The 22,288-nt window shown below is 37.1% G+C and overlaps 1 protein-coding gene and 1 non-coding gene across 6 annotated transcripts in view; one reads left to right on the top strand and one right to left on the bottom strand.

The window, feature by feature from the left end:
* Positions 1 to 22,288, top strand: part of DNAJB4 (DnaJ heat shock protein family (Hsp40) member B4) — a 44,545-nt gene that overhangs the window by 13,926 nt on the left and 8,331 nt on the right. For 2 of the 5 annotated variants that reach the window (XM_059137625.1, XM_059137626.1), the window contains exon 2: positions 20,333 to 20,617. The exons of 2 other annotated variants lie outside the window; for them this stretch is intronic. In XM_059137625.1, the coding sequence (XP_058993608.1) occupies positions 20,407 to 20,617 (211 nt within the window). In that variant the 5' untranslated portion in view covers positions 20,333 to 20,406. Of the gene's footprint in view, positions 1 to 20,118; positions 20,618 to 22,288 lie in introns of those variants that run through there. One more of the 5 variants, XM_059137624.1, reaches the window with a different exon arrangement.
* Positions 5,620 to 5,725, bottom strand: LOC131810667 (U6 spliceosomal RNA). Its single transcript, XR_009345650.1, has one exon. It is a non-coding gene; the product is annotated as a U6 spliceosomal RNA (small nuclear RNA).

The raw sequence follows: 22,288 nt of genomic DNA on the forward strand, positions 1-22,288 counted from the left end.
TCATAAATTGGTCCTTACCTATTTTCTGTTAATCTCCGAGCCCACTTCTCCTTTTGTTCAAATTTTATCTACTTGTACTCTTGTACCAAACCCTCCTATCTTCTCTGAACCTTACCTAGCAATCATTTCTTAAGTACTTTTATATCTCATTTTCCTCTGCATTTTTTCTTCTTCTGTTGACCAGTTATAACCTCCTTTATTCACTCCCTTATATACAGTTCTCTTCTTACCTTCAGATGACTTTCTTGAAATGTTTGAATTTACTATTCCATTTTCATATCCCTCTTGTTCAGTTCACTGGATTCTGGCTTTTGCTTTTCATTGCCTATAATTACATCTACTTTATAGGATTGTTAAGAGAGATTAGATGAGGTTCTATGTGTTGAGTAGTGCTTGCACATGGTTAATGGTTTGGTTTTTTTTTTTTAAGATTTTATTATTTGTCAGAGAGAGAGAGAGCACAGGCAGACAGAATGACAGGCAGAGGGAGAGGGAGAAGCAGGCTCCCTGCCGAGCAAGGAGCCCGACACGGGACTCGATCCCAGGACGCTGGGATCATGACCTGAGCCGAAGGCAGCTGCTTTAACCAACTGAGCCACCCAGGCGTCCCGGTTAATGGTTTTTTTGAGTGCTTACCATGATTATAACTCTTGAAACCAAAATCATTCTTGTGGGTACCCATCTATTACCTTTCTTGACTTTCCTGTATCCCTCATGAAATGCTCCTTCTTTTCATTTTGGGACACCAGTGGTATCAGAATGATTTCACCTTCAAGTAATAGAATCTTTCTAGCTGTAAGTCCTCAATGGTGGTTCCAGGATTGATTCAGAGATGCAATAACACTACTGAGAACCCAGGCTCTTGCTCTCTTTACCCTCTACCATTCTCACTGTGTCACAGATATTTATCTTGTTGTAAGATAACAAGCATTACGCTTTTATTATCCAAAAGTAGAAAAGCAGTGCTGGGGTTTCTCCTGTGTGGGTATTCCTTTATAGGGAGGACAGTCTGCCTTAAGTTCCCCAGAGCATTTCCCATACATCTCCTTGGCCACGCCTACACCAATCACTGGCACAAGGAAATGTGATTGCTATGATTGATTTAAGCCAACCATGAGTCATTCCCCAGGGCCTGGGGAAGCTCTCACCTTCCTTGAGTTCATTATCTTGGAAGAAATTTGGTATCTGCTAAGCCAGGAAGAAGAAAGGATACTTAGATTTGGTTCGTAATCAGTAGTGTCTGCCATTCCATTCTTACTTGGTTTCTGATTGTTCATTCTCAGTGTTTTTCATTGTCTCCTCTCGATTAATATGTCCTGTAAATGCTGGGCAACTAAAGTTCTGTCTTTGATTCTTTCAAAAATTATTCCTTTTTTCCACTTTAAAATACCACCTGTGTTATAATATTTTTTTCTTTTTCTTTTTTTTTTTTTTTGAGATTTTATTTATTTATTTGACAGAGAAAGGGCGAGAGATGGGACAAAAGCAGGGGGAGTGGGAGAGGGAGAAGCATGCTTCCCGCCAAGTAGAGAGCCCAATGCAGGGCTTGATCCCAGGACTCTGGGATCATGAACTGAGCCGAAGGCAGATGCTTAATGACTGAGCCCCCCAGGCACCCCTGTGTTATAATATTTTCTAAAGCTTTATTTCAGCTAAGACTTTTTTCCAAAGCCCAAATTCAGAATATCCAACTCTCTCCTGGACATCTTCAACCACATTCAATTCAATTAAATATTGTTTTACTAGGTTTTGGAGAGTCAAATAAACCTTTCTCCTATGTGATCTTACATTATAGTTGGGGAGTTAGCCAGAGAAGTGAGTTGTTATAACATAGATAGTAATTAAGAATGCAGTCTTAGCAAGCAATAAAATTTACCAAGTATGTAAGTAACATAGATGAATGGGTGATTAGAGGGGGGGTAGGCATATTTTGGTGGATCTCCTTTTCCCCTTCAAATGTACTCTTTCTATATTCTGTATTCTATACCGTCATTAGTAGCCCTGTCACAAGTAGCAAGTAGTACACATTCTACCTTTTTACTACTTAAGCTTACTCATTTGTCCTTTTACATCCTACTCATACTTTAGGTCCCTGTAATTTCTCACTTCATTGAATTATGTACTTAGTAAAAGTTAATTGAATAGCAATGTACTATAGGGCTTTATACTAGGGGGAAAAAAGTAGGAAAAAAAAAACCCAAAACTGAAACTCTCAGGGCTGTTAGAACCCCATGGGTGAGGCACACAGAGATGGTTATGTAATTGTGATAAGGGATGGAGTAGAGATATGGGGGGGGGGGGTATGGGAGCTCAAAGTCAAGGGAACCTAATCCAACCTGGCCCTCAGATTCGCACAACCAGAGGCTGAGTCTCAGAGTAGTAGTAAGGTCCGGGCAGAGAGGAAAGAGTGGAATACACCCACACGATTTCCTTTATACATACCAAAGAAATACCACTTCAGAGACATTACTTTGGAGGCTGTACTTAATATTGCTATTGCTCAAGAAGAGTCTTTTAACTGACCATCATTAATTTAATTTAGAGAATTACTGGTAGTGTATATCATACAGTTGATCCTTCAGGATTCATCAATTCTGTACTTTCATATTTGCCCTCACTAAAATTAATTTGTCTTCCTAAAAACAGTATTTGGGATGCTTTCCCAGTCATTTGCAGACATATACAGAGGCAAAGCAGCAAAAAAATATGAATCTATGTTCCCAGCTGAGATCCAACAAGGCGGTGCTTTGACTTCTTATTTTAACTCTCATAATAAGCCTTTGTGATCTATTAGTGCCTTTTTGTATCTTTTGCATTTGTATGCATTTTGTTGGTGACTTCACTGTTTAAAGAAATGTTTCAACACCGGGCTGAATTGCTGTCTGGTGTTCCTAGGCACGAGAAGACTGTGATGTGCCTTATGGAGAGAATCCATGTGTTAGATAAGCTTCCCTCAGGCTGAGTTATAGTGCTATTGGCCATGAGTTCAATGTTAAATTGAATGAGGTGTCTTGAAACAGAAACACATAAAACGAGATTATGTATTGATGAGTTGACTTAACCCTGCCATTTCCCTTAGGGGCAATGGTTCAATATTCTCTAATTCAGCATCCATGACAACTTTATAGAACATAACTATGGCAAATAAAGAGAGTTGACTATTTTGTGGGTAAATTTCATTTTGGGAAATAACCCAAAAGAAGTCATTTATGGCCAGGAGGGATGGGTTAGATGAGGGTGGTTAAACTGGACAATATAGAGGTTTGATTACTAAAGTCTTTGTCAACCTTTTAAAACATATTCTGTCCTTGGGATGAACAAATAGCTTACTCACCACCCTGAATATTCTAATATATTCCCCTTAGCAGACATGCCTACGTTGAGAATTAGTGTACAAGTTTTATCTTACCACCAGCCAGGCTGATGTTTTATAGTGAAAACTGTGTTTAATAGTGAAAACTACAGTTTTTTAAAAGTTTACTAGATAAAATAAAATTTTATTACGGTGCCTGCTTAGACTTCAGTCTCCCTCTAGTCAAGAATAATTTGTATAAAGCAAGGGTTGGCAAACATTTTTTGGTCAAAGGCGAGACAGTATATTTTTAGGTTTTGTGGGCCAAGGTCTCTGAGGCAACCCCTCAGCTCTGCCACTGTATTGCTAAAGTGGCAACAGATACTAGGTCCTATTGTATATATTTGCATTGTAAACTCCTGATACTGTTTTATCCTTCATGGCATGTAATACATCATGTGCAATAACTGTTGAGGCAAACTTCCTGATTTAGCTTAGATAACCAAAAGGCTATATTTTAAAATATTTAAAAGTCAAATGTTAAAAACCATCCATTTAAAATTATTCTTGGGGCACTGGGGGGCTCAGTCACTTAAGCCACCAGCTCTTGATTTCAGCTCAGGTCATGATCTCAGGGTTCTGGGATTGAGCCCCAAGCCGGGTGTGGGGCTCTCCCATCAGAGGTGAGTCTGCTTGGGTTTCTCTCCCTCTACCCTCTTCCCACTCTCTCCCCTCTCTCTTTTTCTCCCCCCCCCCCACAAATAAATAAATCTTTAACAAAATAATAACATTAAATTATTCTCTTTTTAAAAAGATTTTATTTATTTATTTGACAGAGAGATAGAGTCAGAGCACAAGCAGAGGGAATTGCAGAGGGAGAGGGAGAAGCAGGCTCTCCACAGAGCAGGGAGCATGAAGCGGGACTCAATCCCAGGACCCCAGGATCATGAGCTGAAGGCAGACTCTTAACCAATTGAGCCATCCAGGCGCCCACATTAAATTATTCTTTTTTTTTTTAAGATTTTATTTATTTATTTGACAGAGATCACAAGTAGGCAGAGAGGCAGGCAGAGAGAGAGGGGGAAGCAAGCTCCCTGCAGAGCAGAGAGCCTGATGTGGAGCTGATCCCAGGACCCTGGGATCATGACCTAAGCTGAAGGCAGAGGCTTTAACTTCACCCACTGAGCCACCCAGGGACCCCCACAGTAAATTATTCTTGAATCCTATTTTTTTCTCTTATCTTTAAATGTCCTTCTTTAAGCAATTAGTAGTTTGGGCATGTTGTATTTGGAATTAGGCAGTCAACTGCCTAAATTTATAGTAGTTGGTGAATACTATAGAATGTGTTGGCTTATTTAATACATTTCCTCATACTTAATGTTTGGTAGGTTGTAATAAAGTCTTTGAGTCGTAGTTAAATCACAGTAGCAGTGGTTTAATTATTATGACTTTATTAATGCAATGTATTATAAAGATAATTGATAGCTTGGGTTAGGTCCTGATTTAAATGAAATCAATTTAGAATTAAAAACATTTGGAGAGCTAAACAAACTTGCTAGATAATCAGTTTATTGCAGTTTTGACTAAGATTCTAATAGTTCAGTGAAATAGCAGCCTGTGTTCTGCTCTCCTGCCTCTCCTCTGTGCTAGACACTTTTTCCCCTTGTATCGCTTGTCTTATTTTGAAGAGCTGTTGGCTTCACTGTGGCTACAGACTACTCCCCTTTCTCTAGCCACCCAAGTAAGTTTTCTCTGACTACTTGTGAGAGGAGAAACTTTAGAAAAGAATAAAGTGAAAATCGCAAAGGTTCCTCATTTCCGAGTGTTGCGTCTACTTACAACACTGTGAAACTTTGTATACTAAGTGAACTGTGTATACATGGAGCCATTCCCACTGCTTTAAATGTAAAGTATCATTTCAAAATGATACAGTATCTATTTTTTTTTTTTTTTTTAGGAGAGAGAGAGTGAGAGAGGAGGAGGCATGTGAGAGGGAGAGGGGGAACAGGAGCAGGGGGAGGGGCAGAAGGGGAAGCCGGTTCCCCTCTGAGCAGGGAGCCTGACATAGGGCTCAATCCCAGGACCCTGAGATCATGACCTGAGCGGAAGGTAGACACTTAAACGACTGAGCCACCCAGGCGCCCCACAAAGATTTTTTCCTTAAAGATAAAAAATAGAATACTATTTTTCAATGTTATTGAGGTAAAATTGACAAAATTATAAGGTATTTAAGTGCACACTGTGATAATTTGATATATGTATGCATTGTGAGAGGATTCCTCCCCTCTAGTTAATTCACATCCATCACCTCACATACTTACCTTTGTTAAGACAGTAAATGTTTCACAAATTTGCATGTCATCCTTGCATAGGGGTCTTGCTAGTCTTTCAGTGTTATTCCAATTATAGTGTATGTGTTGCTGAAATCAGCACTGGGATACTATTTTATAAGTAAAAATGGAGTTTTCTTTAGAGTGCATCTGTTAAGAGTTTATTTCCCGTAAATATACATGTGAGAGATGTGTATGTGTGATACTTAAGTTCTGAAAAATTGGATCATAGAGCTGGTGATTTGTAGAAACCTTTATATCTACATTGTGTGACCACAAGCCACATGAAAGCTAAGGACCTGAAATGTGGCTACCTGAACTGAGATGTTGTATAAGTGTAAAATTCATACTGGATTCTGAAGATCTAGTGCCAAAAAAAGAGTGTAGAAGATTATTATTATTGATAGGATTTAGAAAGAGGGTCACAGAGAGGGTTTTCAGTTTGGACGGAGAACGCAAAGCACAATGGAAAGAGCATAAAATGTATATGATACAGCAAGAAGACTGGTCAGATTACAGCATTGGACTTAGGAAGGTACACATTAGGAAACTCACAAAAAAAGTTATGGTCAGATTGTTGAGGATTTTGAATGTTATTTTTGTTTTTAAGTTTTAACTTAATAACATTATTATCTTTATAATGGTTACATGTTGTGATGATAATATATTGGGTTTATTGGGTTAAATAGAATACATTATTAAGATTAATTTTAATTTTCTTTTTATTTTTACTAAAATGTGGATTCTAGAAATGTTTATATGATATATGTGGTTCACTTTATATTTCTGTGGGACAGCATTGCTCTAGGTTATATGATCTTTCAACATAGTCAAAGTGTTATAATCAAATGTCAATTTACAAGACCCATTTAAAATAACCTAGGGGCGCCTGGGTGGCTCAGTGGGTTGGGCCGCTGCCTTTGGCTCAGGTCATGATCTCAGGGTCCTGGGATCGAGTCCCGCATCGGGCTCTCTGCTCAGCAGGGAGCCTGCTTCCTCCTCTCTCTCTGCCTGCTGCTCTGCCTACTTGTGTTCCCTGTCAAATAAATAAATAAAATCTTTAAAATAAATAAATAAATAAATAAAATAACCTAGAATTCTATAGTTTTTTTTGGCTCTCTGATTCAGTATTAAAAAGTAATGTAGAGAACACTTTATTTTAACTAATTCCAAAAAGTTAGGGGAGTATGAGATTAGCTCACTGTATATTCACTAGTCTTCTAGTAAGTTTTTCAACAACTTGTAAAGAAGGATACAAAGAAAGGCAAGTTGTTACTGGGCTATTTTATTAGGATACTTTTTTTTTAACAAGGAAGGAAGTCTTTTTTTTTTTTTTTTTAGTAGGCCCCATGCACAACATGGGACTTGAACTCATGACCCTGAAATCAAATTGCATGCTCTACTGACTTAGCCAAACAGGTGCCCCAGGATACATTTTAATATCATCACAAAATAGAATCAGTTGTACACTCTTAAAAAAGGAATTTATTTTTTAGGTTTTTGTTTATTAAGTCATCTCTACACCAATGTGAGGATTGAACTCAATGACCCTGCGATCAAGAGTCACACTGCTCTTCCAACTGAGCCAGCCAGGTGCCCCAGGGAATTTTATTTGTTTGTTTGTTTGTTTGCTTAGCAGGCTCCATTCCCAGGGTAGAGCCCAATTCAGGGCTTGAACTCCTGACCCTGACTGAGATCAAGACCTGAGCTGATTTCAAGAGTTGGATGCTTAATTGACTGAGCCACTCAGGTGCTCCAGAAATTATTTTTTAAAAAACAAAATATTTCTGATTCTTGATGTCTTCAGATAACTCTAGTAATTTTTACAAACCTTTTTTTTTTTTTTTTAAGATTTTATTTATTTATTTGACACAGAGAGAGAGATGACAAGTAGGCGAAGAGGCAGGCAGAGACAGAGGAGTAAGAGTGATCCCTGCCAAGCAGAGAGCCTGACTTGGGGCTCGATCCCAGTACCCTGAAACCATGACATGAGCTGAAGACAGAAGCTTTAACCCACTGAGCCACCCAGGCACCCCAATTTTTATAAACTTCTTAAAGCAATACATGTTATCTTATTTTTTTGAAGACAAGTACTTTTACATTTTATTTATTTTAATATTTTATTTATTTATTTATTTTTGGAGAGAGGGGAGTGGAGGGGTAAAGGGAGAGATGGAATTTTAAGCAGGCTCCACACCCAGTGGGGAGCCCAATGTGGGGCTCAATCTCATGACCTTGAGATCGCGACCTGAGCCCAAGTCAAGAGTAAGCCATCCAGATGCCCCGTTTGTTTATTTTAAAAGTTTATTTTTAAGTAATCTCTATACCCAACGTGGGCCTCAAACTCAAAACCCCAACATCAAGAGTTGCATGCTCCACGACTGAGCCAGCCAGGTGCCCCTGTACTTTTAAACTTTGTTTTAAAATTTTCATTTGTAAAGGCCATTAAATCAATAAAATTAAATGTGTATCTTTTATTATAGTGCTTTCTGCAGGAAAAGTGTTATAAAATCAAGCAATGACACAGTATTAAAACTTGAAAATTTTGGGAGTTACCAATATAACTATAATAATAAAGTGCTGGGATATTCCAATGGTACAGACAATAGTCCACAGAGAATTATGACTAATAAAAAGTCTTGTCAAATACCTGGGACATCTGGGTGGCTCATTCGGTTAAGTGTCTGCATTCAGCTCAGGTCATGATCTCAGGGTCCTGCATTGGGACCTACTCAGTGGGGAGTCTGCTTCCTCCTTTGCCTGCCCTGCTCCCTGCTTGTGCTCTCTCTCTCTCTCTCTGACAAATAAATAAAATCTAGAAGGAAGGAAGGGAGGGAGGGAGGGAGGGCAGGCAAATACCTTTAAAAAAGAAGGTGGTTTTTGGGGTGCTTGGTTGGCTTACTCAGTGGAGAATGCCACTCTTGATCTTGGGGTTGTGAGTTTGAGCCCCACGTTGGGCATAGAGTTTACTTAAAAAAATAAATGAAGTTTTTTTCAAAGACCTAATGAATTAGCCCTCTTTGGGAGCAGTCATTGTTACAACAATGATATTCAAAACTCCCAAAAATCTGACCATAACTTTTTTTTGTGAGTTTCCTAACGTGAGCTTTCCTTTTTTTTTTTTTTTTTTTTTTTTTTTTAAGATTTTACTTATTTATTTGACAGAGAGAAATCACAAGTAGATGGAGAGGGAGGCAGAGAGAGAGAGGGGGAAGCAGGCTCCCTGCTGAGCAGAGAGCCCGATGCGGGACCCGATCCCAGGACCCGATCCCAGGACCCTGAGATCATGACCCGAGCCGAAGGCAGTGGCTTAAACCACTGAGCCACCCAGGCGCCCCTAATGTGAGCTTTCCTAAATCCTATCCTGTAATCTGACCAGTCTTTTTACAGTATCACATACATTTTATGCTCTTTTTGATTGGGCTTTGTGTTCTGGGTCCAAACTGAAAACCCTCCCCGTGCTCCTCTTTCTAAATCCTATCAATCTTTCAAGACCCTGCTTATATTTTTCTTTTATAAAACTTCCCCATACTAGGCCAAGATGAGCATATAATTAACATTTGTATATATTTTATTTCTGTGAAACCCTTTCACATATTTTCTCATTTTTTAATGTCAGTAAATGAGATAGGTGTTATCTATTTCATAGAATAAAAGAATTGAGTCTCAGAGAAATAGTAATTTTTCCAGAACTTCATATAGATACTAAATAGTGAAGCTAAATAGTGAAGCTAAATAGTGAAGCTAAGCTTAGAAACAATTCCTCTCATTCCAAGTTTCCTGATCTTTTCTCTGTAGCTTAATATAGTCCCTTAAATCCTGTAATAGTTACATAACACACTTACTTAAAGCTATTGATTGTTTACCCTATTTGTACCAAACTGTTTAACTTGATTGTTAGCTATAGGCTTGAAGGAATATATACAGATTGTCCATGGGGAGGGGGAATAAATGGAAAAGGTGAAGAGAACCGAATATGTTTCTTGATAATAGAATCAAAGAGGTCATGAAGAGCTCTTTACTAGTCTGCTTCCTTTTCTGAAAGCATTATACTTTTTAAAAGCTGTGATACCTGGCCTTGTTCCTTTTCCTCTACCTACCCAAGTGCGAAATTTTTAGTATAATTCTTAAAGCAGAGCTAAACAGTGAGGTCTTCCCTGACTATCCTGGATAAAGTGGCCCCTCTCCATCAATCCGTGCCTTAGAAACGTTTAAAATTTTTCTTCCAACTACTAAACTACTAAAATTCTATCATTTCTTTATTAACTCGTTTCTTGGTTGTCTTCTCCCACTAGAATGTGAGTTGAATGAAAGGAAGGATGTTGTGTATCTCCTTTATAGTACATAGTAAGCACTCAGTAAATATTTGCTGAATGAGACACTTTATTCATGGAAAATGTTCACTATGATAATATCCACTTTTAAAACAAGTTTTATAGTACTCATCAAATTTTATACAGTATGGGGGCGCCTGGGTGGCTCAGTGGGTTAAGCCGCTGCCTTCGGCTCATGATCTCAGGGTCCTGGGATCGAGTCCCGCATTGGGCTCTCTGCTCAGCAGGGAGCCTGCTTCCTCCTCTCTCTCTGCCTGCCTCTCTGCCTGCTTGTCATCTCTCTCTGTCAAGTAAATAAATTAAATCTTTAAAAAAAAATTTTATACAGTATGTACTCAAATGTTATTGACTGTTTAATTCCAAATACGAGTCCAAATTACTGTAATTGCCCAAAGAAGGACATTTTATAGTTAAGGAAAAAATGGGATATTTAGAACATTTAAATAGGGTTAATGTCTTAAAGACTTACCTTAAGTTTACTTATTCTGTCTTATAACGCAGATGGAGTAAGAAATAAATCTCTAATATTTTTCTTTTTTTTTTTTTCCTCCTGAAGATAAATTTGCATTTGAAATGATGACAAAGTTTTTACATATTGTAACTTATGGTTAAAGTCTAAGGTCTTTCTACAAGAATGAAAATTAGGGGCACCTGGGTGGCTCAATTGGTTAAATGTCTGCCTTCAGCTCAGGTCATGATCCCAGGATCCTGGGATCAAGCCCCACATCAGGCTCCCTGCTTGGTTAGGAGCCTGCTTCTTCTCCCTCTGTCTGCCACTCCCCCCTGCTTGTGCTCTCTCTCTCTCTCTCTGTCAAATAAATAAACAAAAATTCTTAAAAAAAAAAAAAATTCAGCATCTGAGTTCCAAACTTAAAACAGAAACTGCAGCAACAGGAACTAAGGCTAGAAAGATCTGACTCTAAAATCAAAGATACCTATTTTAAGGGGCATCTCCCAGGCTCAGTCAGTAGAGCATATGACTCAGTCTCCAGGTTGTGAGTTCAAGCTCCTCACTGAGTGTAGTGATTACTTAAAAAACAAAACAAAACAAAAACCCATATTTTAAAAATACAAACATTGGGGGTGCCTAGGTGGCTCAGTGGGTTAAAGCCTCTGCCTTCGGCTTAGGTCATGATCCCAGGGTCCTGGGATCAAGCCCCGAATCGGGCTCTCTGCTCAGTGGGGAGCCTGCTTCCCTCTCTCTCTCTGCCTGCTTCTCTACCTACTTGTGATCCCTGTCTGTCAAATAAATAAATAAAATCTTACAAAAAATAAAAATAAAAAAAATTGTACCTTTTTTCCATGTATTTTCAAAATTTTAAGTGGACTCTATTCTTTTAGAGCAGTTTTAGGTTCACAGCAAAATTTAGTGGAAGATGCAGAGGTTTCCCATAAACCTCCACACATGCACAATCCACCCCACCTCATTATCAATGTCTCTCACTAAATGGAACATTTATGTACAACTAATGAACTTATATTGATACATCCTTATCACCCAGAGTCTATAATTTACATTAGGGTTCACTTCCAGTGTTGTACATTCTATGAGTTTGGACATGTGCCCACATTTCAGTATCATACAGAGTAGTTTCACTGCCCTTAAAAAAAAAAAATTCCTCCATACTCTGTTTATCCTTCCCTTCCCACTAAACCCTGACAACCACTGATTTTTTTTTTTTTTTACTGTCACAAAGTTAAAAAAAAAAAAAAAAGGTAGTTTTTCCTTTTCCAGAATGTCATATAGTATATAACCTTTTCAGACTGGTTTCTTTCACCTAGTAATATACATTAGGGTTCCACCAATGTCTTCCCATGGCTTGCTAGCTCATTTCTTTTTAGTACTGAATAATATTCCATTGTCTGAATGACTGTAGTTTATCACATTCACCTATAGAGGACATCTTGGTTGCTTCCAAGTTTGGGCAATTATGTATGAGGCTGCTGTACACATCCATGTGCAGGGTTTTGTGTAGACCTACATTTTTAGTTTCTTTGAGTAAGTACCAAGAAACATGACTGTGGGATCGTATGATAAGTGTATGTTTACTTTTCTAAGACACTACCAAATTATCTTCCAAAGTGTACCATTTTGCATACCCACCAACAATGAATGGTTGCTCTACATTCCTATTGCTTTACATCTTTGCAAGCAAGTGGTGTTGCCAGTGTTCTGGATTTTGGCCGTTCTAATAGCTGTCGTGGTATCTTTGTTTTTATTTGGATTTCACTGATGACATTTGATATGGAACATCATTTCATATGCTTATTTGCCCTCTGTGTATCTTCTTTGGTGAGGTTTCTGTTAGGTCCCTGGCCCATTTTTTAATTGGGTTGTTTGTTTTCTTGTTGAGTTTTAAGAGTTCTTTATATATTTTGTTTTGTTTTGGTTTTCAATTTTTAAAATTTAAGTTCAATTAATTAACATATAATGTATTATTAGTTTCAGAGATACAGGCCTATGATTCATCTGTATAACACCCAGTGCTCATTAGATCACGTGCCATCCTTAATGTCCCTCACCTAATTACTCCATCCCCCCACCCCTTTCTCCTCCTGCAACCCTCAGTTTGTTTCCTACATTTAAGAGTCTCTTGGGGCGTCTGGGTGGCTCAGTGGTTAAGCCGCTGCCTTTGGCTCAGGTCATGATCTCGGGGTCCTGGGATCGAGCCCTGCATCGGGCTCTCTGCTCAGCAGGGAGCCTGCTTCCTCCTCTCTCTCTGCCTGCCTCTCTGCCTACTTGTGATCTCTTGTCCGTCAAATAAATAAATAAATAAAATCTTAAAAAAAAAAAAGTCTCTTATGGTTTGTCTCCTTCTCCGATTTCATCTTGTTTCATTTTTTTTTTTTTAAAGATTTTATTTATTTATTTGACAGAGAGAAATCACAAGTAGATGGAGAGGCAGGCAGAGAGAGAGAGGGAAGCAGGCTTTCTGCTGAGCAGAGAGCCCGATGCGGGACTCGATCCCAGGACTCTGAGATCATGACCTGAGCCGAAGGCAGCGGCTTAACCCACTGAGCCACCCAGGCGCCCCCTCATCTTGTTTCATTTTTTCCCTCCCTTCCCCTATGGTCCTCTGTCTCGTTTCTCAAATTTCTCATATCAATGAGATCATACGGTAATTGTTTTTCTCTGATTTATTTTGCTTAGCATAATACCCTCCTAGTTCTATAGATGTCTTTGCAAATGGCAAGATCTTATTTTTTTAAAGATTTTATATATTTATTTGACAGGCAGAGATTACAAGTAGACAGAGAGGCAGGTAGAGAGGGAGGAGGAAGCAGGTTCCCTGCTGAGCAGAGAGCCCAATGCGGGGCTCGATCCCAGGACCCTGGGATCATGACTTGAGCCAAAGGCAGAGGCTTTGACCCACTGAGCCACCCAGGTGCCCCAAGATTTCATTTTTTAATGACTGCATGATATTTCTGTGTGTGTGTGTGTGTGTGTGTGTGTGCGCGCACACCACATCTTCTTTATTCATTCATATGTCGATGGACATGTAGGGTCTTTCCATAGTTTGGCTGTTGCAGACGTTGCTCCTATAAACATTGGAGGTGCACATGCCCCTTTGGATCACCACATTTGTATCTTTAGGTAAATACCCAGTAGTGCAATTGTTGGGTCATAGGGTAGCTCTATTTCCAGCTTTTTTAGGAACTTCCATACTGTTTTCCAGAGTGGCTGCACCAGCTTGCATTCCCACCAACAGTGTAGGAGGGGTCCCCTTCCTCTGCATCCTCACCAACATCTGTAATTTCCTGACTTGTTAATTTTAGCCATTCTGATTGGTGTAAGGTGGTATCTCATTGTGGTTTTTGTTTATATTTCCTTGATGCCAAGTGATGTTGAGCATTTTTTCATGTGTCTGTTGGCCATTTGTACGTCTTTTTTGGAGAAATATCTGCTCATGTCTTCTGCCCATTTCTTGATTGGATTATATGTCCGTTGGGTGTTGAGTTTGATAAGTTCTTTATAGATTTTGGATACTAGCCTTTTATTTGATAAGACATTTGCAAATATCTTCTCCCATTTTGTCACAAGGTAAACAAGGTTCTTTATATATTTTGGGTAATAGTCCTTTATCAGATATGTCTTGTTTTTTTCTCCCAAGATTTTACTTAAATTCAGTTTGGTTAACATATATTGCAGTATCGTTTCAGGAGTAGAATTTAGTGATTCATCATTTACATATAAAAACCCAGTGATCATCTCAACAAGTGATCTCCTTAATGCCTATTTAGCTCATTCTCTTACCTGCCTCCCTTCCAGCAACACTCAGTTTGTTTATAGTTGAGTCTCCTGTTTGCCTCCCTTTCTGTTTTTATCTTATTTCATTTTTCCTTCCCTTCCCCTGTGTTAATCTGTTTTGTTTCCTAAATTCCCATATGAGTGAAATAATACGGTATCTGCCTTTCTCTGATTGACTTATTTCGCTTAGCATAATACCCTCCAGTTCCATCCACATCTTTGCAAATTCAGATGTCTTTTGAAATATTTTTGCCCAATCTGTGGCTTGTTTTCTCATTTTCTTGACAATGTCCTTCTCAGCAGAAAATTATAATTTTAATTCAGTCCAGCTTATCGATAGCTCTCTTTCATGCACTCTTCATTTGGTATTATATAAAGATCATTGCCAAACCCAAGGTCACCTAGGTTTTTTCATGTGTTCTAGGAGTTTTATAGTTTTGCATTTCACACTCAGGTCTGTGATCCATTTTGAGTTAATTCTTGTGAAAGATTTAAGATCTGCGTCTAGATTGATTCCTTTGCAAACAGATATCCAGTTGTTCTAGCACTATTTGTTGAAAAGACTGTTTTTTCTCCATAGTATTGCCTTTGCTCTTTTGTCTTAGATCAGTTGACTATATATATATGTGTCTATTACTGGGTTCTCTATTCTGTTCTACTGGACTATTTGCCTGTTCTTTCACCAATACCACAGGGTCTTAATTACTGTGTTTGAAACAGTATATTTGAGTCCAAGACCACACAGCTAGTAAGTGGTATTGTCAGGACTCTAACCAAGCAGTCTGACTCCAAAATCTGTTTTTAACCACTATACTACCAATATTCCCTGGTGTTGCCCTAGCAAATTTTATAACAACTATTCAGCTATCTAAAGCACTTGTGAGAACAAGGTGTAAAAGAGCCTCAATTTGTAAGAAGTACTGGGGAATTGAAGTCACAATTTACTATAATTACTGAATGAGACATTTCTGGACTAAATGTACCCATTTAAGAATTAAATATCGACAGAAAAAGTTTCCAACGGGAGCATTGGTAAAATATTAGAAGTCATCTGTCTTTAAGTATTTCAGTGATGATCTGAATTTCAGTAGTGATTTCTTCTGAGACTCTGGAAGTCACGCTGTCTTTCTTCAAAATAATGAATTATGAACTGAGAAATGATTTGTGAATTGGATAAAAAAACAACTTTTTTATCGTATATTAATAAAACCAAAGTAGAAGGTGAAGATGGCATCAATTGAATGACTATTGATGTACTTTTAAGATTCTTTGTGTATGGTAAAGTGCTATTTTTAGCTGTCATGATCTAAATGTATATAATATTTTAAACTGTGATTATACCATCAAAAAGAACTCATACTTCTTATAAAAATAATTTATCTATAATTACTATGAAAGCATAATATCACAAATAAGGAAACTTTGCTAAAGTTTTTGAAAAAAAATATGTCATTAGAATTTTTACTTAATTCTGGCCCATGTGTCCCCTAAGATAGAGTGACACACTTCCTCCACATACATTACTGGGCACAAAAATTCTTAAACTGTGTTTTAAAAAACAACTCTGATTAAAAAAAAAATAATAAACACACTTAAGTTTTCTGAATTTGGTTGAAAAAATTAAAATCTCTTAAAATACATTGTAACTTACCTTCAGTTAGAGATGAATCAACCCTACCCCAGTATGAGACTTAAACTTGTGAACTATAAACATTAAGGAGAAAATTTCTTTGTGATTTTATTTATTTATTTATTTACTTACTTACTTATTTACTTACTTATTTATTTTTAAAGTAAGCTCTACACCCAATATGGGGCTTGAACTCATGACCCCATGATCAAGAGTCACAGGTCATGCCAATTGAGCCAACCACACATTTATATACCTATAAAATCATATAAGCAGGATTTATGTGATTTTAAGACAATATTTCAAATAGATTATTATGTAGGTTTTTTTGGCTTAGCATTTATTTTTACATTTATTTATTTATTTATTTATTTATTTACTGAAGAGTCCATTTATGTGAGAGGGAGTGCAGGAACTGGGAGAAGAGGGAGAAACAGACTCCCCGCTGAGCAGGGAGCTGGATGTGGGGCTGGATCGTGACCTGATCCAAAGGCAGCCGTTTAACCGACTGAGCCATCCAGGTGCCCCTACTTTCACTTTTAAAAATATATATTTTTTAAAGATTTTATTTATTATTTATTTGACAGACAGAGATCACAAGTAGGCAGAGAAGCAGGTAGAGAGAGAGAGAGAGGAGGAAGCAGGCTTCCTGCCAAGCAGAGAGCCCGATGCGGGGCTCGATGCGGGGCTCGATCCCAGGACCCCGGGATCATGACCTGAGTTGAAGGCAGAGGCTTTAACCCACTGAGACACCCAGGCGCCCCATTAGTATTATATTTTTAAGTAAGCTCCATACCCAGCATGGAGCCCAATGCAGGGCCTGAACTCCAGACCCCGACTGAGATTAAGATCTGAGCTGAGATCAAGAGTTGGATGCCTTCACCCACCGAGCCACCCAGGCAACCAGAGAATTTTAGCTCTTAAAAAAAAAAAAAAAGGATGTTTTTCCTCAGTAACCTGAATGTACTGTTTCCTTTTTCCCTGGGTCTACCTTGTTTCCTGGGATCCATGTTGTTTTTTTCTGCTAACTTGACACTGAAGTAGTGGAGGGGTAGTTGGGCTTCCCTAGCTTTGGGTATGAGTTGGCCTTGATCCCCGCCACCTCCTCCTGATGCTGCCATATTTATTTTCTTTATTGAAGTACAGTGGACACACAATATTGCATTAATTTCAGGTGTACAACATAATGATTCAGCAACTCTGTATGTTGCGCTCACCACAAGTGTAGCCATCATGTGTTAATATACAATGCTATTATGTTACCACTGACTGTATTCCCTATGCGGTACCTTTCATCCTTGTGACTTACTCATTCCATACATATAATATCTTCTTTATCCATTCATCTGTGAATGGACACTTGGGTTGCTTCCCTATCTCGGGGACAGCAAATAATGCTGTAATTAATATGTGGGTGCATGTATCTTTTTGAATTACTGTTCTTCTTTCCTTTGAATATATACCCAGCAGTGGAATTACTGGATTGTGTGGTATTTCTAATTTTAAATACCTGATGAAGCTCTGTACTATTTTGTGCAATGGCTAACCAATATACATTCTTACTAACAGTGCACAAGGGTTCTCTTTTCTCCATATCTTCAGCAACATTTGTTATTTCTTGTCTTCTTGATATTAGCCATTCTGACTGGTGTGAGGTAGTATCTCATTGCGATTCTGATTTGCATTTCCCTGATGATCAGTGATGCTGGATATCTTATCCTGTGTCTGTTGGCATTGTTCCCAAACGTTTGAAAGAATTATTTACACTACTCATTTTATCAAAATCTAGCTAGACTGTTTTATATTATTTAAAATTATAAATGCTTCCTTATTAAGCTGAAATTTCAAAGTTGAGGTGACTTCTTGCTTTCCAAATTTAGCACTATGATTCTTTTTTGTGTGTATATTTGAAGAAATATGAAAATCCTTTATCACCCTTCTCTATGTGTGGAAAGTCAGATTTGTTTCCATTTGTCAATATGTAATGCATTTTTCAGAAATGTGAAAGATTTAGTCTTTGGGTTTTAAAATCCTTTAATATGTCAAGTCCTGATAATATTTCTAACCATCTGAAAATGACTGACTCAGATAAGAATCTGTTTTTCTTTCCTCTCAGTATTACCTACCAGAACAATTTAGAGTTTTCACATATAGTAATAGTCAGTGTTCCTTTGGTAGTGAGTATTTAAATGAGCAATTAATTCTAGAAAAGGCGATTTTTATTATATTTTTACTCTAGATGCTGATCATTGCATTGGACTTCAACTTGCATTTTTTTTTTTAAGGAGTTTTAGGGTGACTTTGGATATTAGCATTTTTCTCCAAGCTTTTTTGAATTTGAATGGTTAACCTTTTGACATGGAATATTCCTTGGTGGGACTAAAACATTTGAATAGCTAGCTGACCAACCTCTGTAACCTATAAATAGGCTAGACAGATGCTATACATTTCTAATACCAAAGTATTTTTAAAGGAGAGAGTTTTGAAAAATAGGAAATCCTATCTATCAAATGTACAAAGATGAATGTTCTGAAAGAATTGCTGAATCATGAATGTAAAGCTGCTTGGCATATAAATTAGGTGTTCCCATATCTTTAAAGTTTAACATGTGATCATTAACTTTTCATCATACTCTAAACATACCTAATCCTAGCTATCAAATGTACAAAGATGAATTTTTTTTTAAGATTATATTTATTTATTTGACAGACAGAGATCACAAGTAGGCAGAACATGGTGGGGGAAGCTCCCTGCTGAGCAGACAGCCCTATTCGGGGCTTGATCCCAGAACCCTGGGATCATGACCTGACCTGAAGGCAGAGGCTTTAATTCACTGAGCCACCCAGGCACCCCAAAAATGAACGTTCTGAAAGAATTGCTGAGTCATGAATGTAAAGTTGCTTGGCATATAAGTAGGTTCCCATATCTTTAAAGTTTAACATGTGATCATTAACTTTTCATCATACTCTAAACACATATGTACATTTCCTTTTCCTTTACATGTTCTTTTTTTCTTTTAAATTTTACAGATTTAAACTATTTATAGAGCTTTGTGCAATTCTTTTCACATTTTCTTATGAGCCCATCTTTTCATTATATTAGAAATGGGAACATTTTTGAACAGAGGACAAAACAATATAGGAGAGAAAAGATGAGTAATATACATTGAAAATATTTCTCATAAGCATCCAAAAAAGAAATTATATACATATATAAAAGCAGACATCGGAAGAGTATGTAAATGAGAGGATATAGTCTTTGTTAACAAAAAAAAAAACCACAAAACTATAACAAATAAACGTAAGTATCAGAAAAAAAAGGAAATATACTAACATTTAGCAGGGATTACCTAGAGTGGTATGATAGGTTTTTATTTTGTACTTTTTTCTTCTTTTTTCCTTCTGTGTTTTCCAAAACCTTCAGCAATGAGTATTGCTATTTATAATTAGGGAAATGTGTTTTCAAAAGAAAAAAATACTTCTCATATCACTGCCCTGTAAATAGCATATCCAGTTTTTAAGATGATCCAGTCAAGGTCTTATAAGAAACATGAGTATTTACTGTCTGTAACCTGATACTTGTCTTCTATCTTTCCTGCAGCACAAAAATTCTTTAAATAGTGACCCTAGGAATTGGGTGGAGGTGGGGAGGGGCTGAGAAGCGGGCTCTCATTCTGTTTTTGCTGAAGTAACTAAAATCAGATATGAAGCTTTCACAAATATTTAGTTTGCCAGAACTATTAACTCTTGTATACTACAAAAAACTAGTTAAAACCACTAGCTAAAATAGTATTTAAGTCCCTTACTGCTTTTGATGTTTATGGTATGTGGCCTTTACAATGTGAAATTAGTAAGTTGACTTCCTGGCATTTCTGATTGCTAGACCCCAGGAATTCTAAAAATGACGCAAATTATCTGAAAATTTTAATTTCAACAAACCATATTTTGGTATTGTATCTTTCATTTGGATAACTTGAAATAAAAATTAAAATACCTAAAATAAGTTCAAGGGTACCTTTATTTGTATAATACCTTTAATTTATTTTAACATAGGATGCCTAATGGCTATAATTATCTTTGCTGTTTTTTCACCTACAGGAGAGTGAGTAAATATGTAGTTATGACCTGCTATGCTGAAATAATGGGTTTTTGAATCCACTTAGCTTCTTAAAAAGGAAATAAAACTGGGAAAGCCAGAAGGAAAAGGAATAGTTAATCCTGGAGGAGGAGAAAACCTAGCTCAGTACTTTGACTAGAGGCAGCTGGGGAAGTGACGTCCTGTAGCATTTGCTGTTCTAGAAAGTACAGAGACACGTAGTGAAAATGGGAGGATCTAGAAGGAGGCCGTCTCCTGTGTAGTGTATATTTATCTGTAAGTGAGCCTTTGGGGAAGGAATTAAATACAGAGACGCGGTTTGCTTGCTGCCTTAAGACAGCGAAGCTGAATTGCTGATTTGCTTTAACTTTTAAAATACCCAGCTTGGTTTATTTTTCTTAGAATCGTACTGCTAAGACTGGGGACGCTGTTTTCTTTCACAAAGGGAAATCTAAGTTCATTTCAAGGCATTCGAAATGGGGAAAGACTATTATTGCATTTTGGGAATTGAAAAAGGAGCTTCAGATGAAGATATTAAAAAGGCTTACCGAAAACAAGCCCTCAAATTTCATCCGGACAAGAACAAATCTCCTCAAGCAGAGGAAAAATTTAAAGAGGTCGCAGAAGCTTATGAAGTATTGAGTGATCCTAAAAAGAGAGAAATATATGATCAGTTTGGGGAGGAAGGTAAGTATGCCTTGTATATCTTTTGGTCTCTCTGGCTCTGTCTCACTCTCTCTCTTTTTTCCCCTCTCTTTCAGCCTTCTGGTTATCTTTAAATTCAATTCTCAGACATCGAAAGTAGAAAGAAAAATAATGGATAAAAATAAGATTTCATCTTTGAGCATCTGAATGAATGTTATTACATAGCTGGGAATGAAATGTACTCGTTTGCCTTTTTTAAATTTTGGCATTTTTAAATACATATTTATTCTGCCACTAGATTTATAATGTTCACATTGTGTATTTGAAAAGAAACCTTACATTCCCATACTCATTAATGAATTGTGTCAAAAGTCTTATGCAACCTGTTTTGTATTCTAATGAATTTTCTGCCATAACCAGTATAAGCCCTTAAAATGGTAAGACTGGCGGTTCAAATTCTGGGTAGTTTATATTTTATTCACAAAAACAAAAGAAGTGTTTGCCTTTCTGATAGTAATTTAATTTAGATTGAACAGGAGAGATTCGTCTCTCTGAGAAGCAGAAGGCCCAGGCATTTAGCTCTAGTTGTTTTTGGCATTCCGCCTGGAGAGGAAAGAATTTTCCTGATGTCATAAAATACCAGAACAAGTTTTTAGCTTAATTGTAAACAGTAATTGTGTGCCAAGAAAATGAGATCTCAGAAATACAATTTTTGACCTAAAATGGCCACCTAGTTAGCACAATTATTGATTTACTTTTAGGTAACATTTCTTTGGAAATTTTACTATCTAGGTATAGAGGAAAGCACGACAACTTCCCTTTCCTCTCCCTGCCATACTTTTGTTTCTTTCATTGTGAGATCAGAAACTAGTTGAATACAGTAAATGAGGGTTATTAAGATTATCCTTTTATCATTCTGTATTTTAAATTAAGTTTGTCCATCATTTCCATATAAATGTAGCTATAAGGTAAGACTATTTTAAATCGCTAATTAACAGCAACAACAAAAACACTTTAATTCCTACAGATTCTGGGATTTTCAACATTTTGAATCAGGACTAAGTTACTTCATTAATTTTTTTTCTCCCAAAATATTCTTTTAAATCATTGTATCATTCTTGGTCTCCTTTATCACATTTAACATAAAGTTTTCTTAATCAGAAATACATCCTAATTTACAGTGAAGCAGTAACTATTCATTTTGAGTTAAAAAACTAAATTTATCTAAGCAGTTTGATTGTGTAAACGGTTTTTGGGGGTTTTTTTCCCCCTCTTCCTTTTTTGATTTATTTTGTTTTTCTTTTTGATCTGAGTAGCCAAAAATTGCAATTTCTGTTCTTGGTTTTGGTGTGATGAGGACCTGCAGTGTCAGGTTCTTCCAAAGTCAATATTGAAAAAGGCAAGTAATGACCAGTTCAATTCTGCTTGTTCCTGATGGCTGTACTAATCAAAATACTATGATTTGGTTCATTTTGAAAGCTAAGCAGGATTCTGAGGTACTACAAACAATATGCTCTTTCTAAAAAGTTATTTGTAATTTTGTAAGGGAATCTACAACCATTCCCCCTCCCTGAAAAAGCAGATAGCCACTGCTTAAACCACATCTCATTGACAGCTCAAGTTTGTTTATAACTAAGCCATAGAATTCAGTATTTTCTAAGGATATTTATCTTCAGAATTTTCAAGTCATCAAATGATACATTTTTCTTAACA

This window comes from Mustela lutreola, chromosome 10 (genome assembly GCF_030435805.1).
Source record: "Mustela lutreola isolate mMusLut2 chromosome 10, mMusLut2.pri, whole genome shotgun sequence".
NCBI lineage: Eukaryota > Metazoa > Chordata > Mammalia > Carnivora > Mustelidae > Mustela > Mustela lutreola.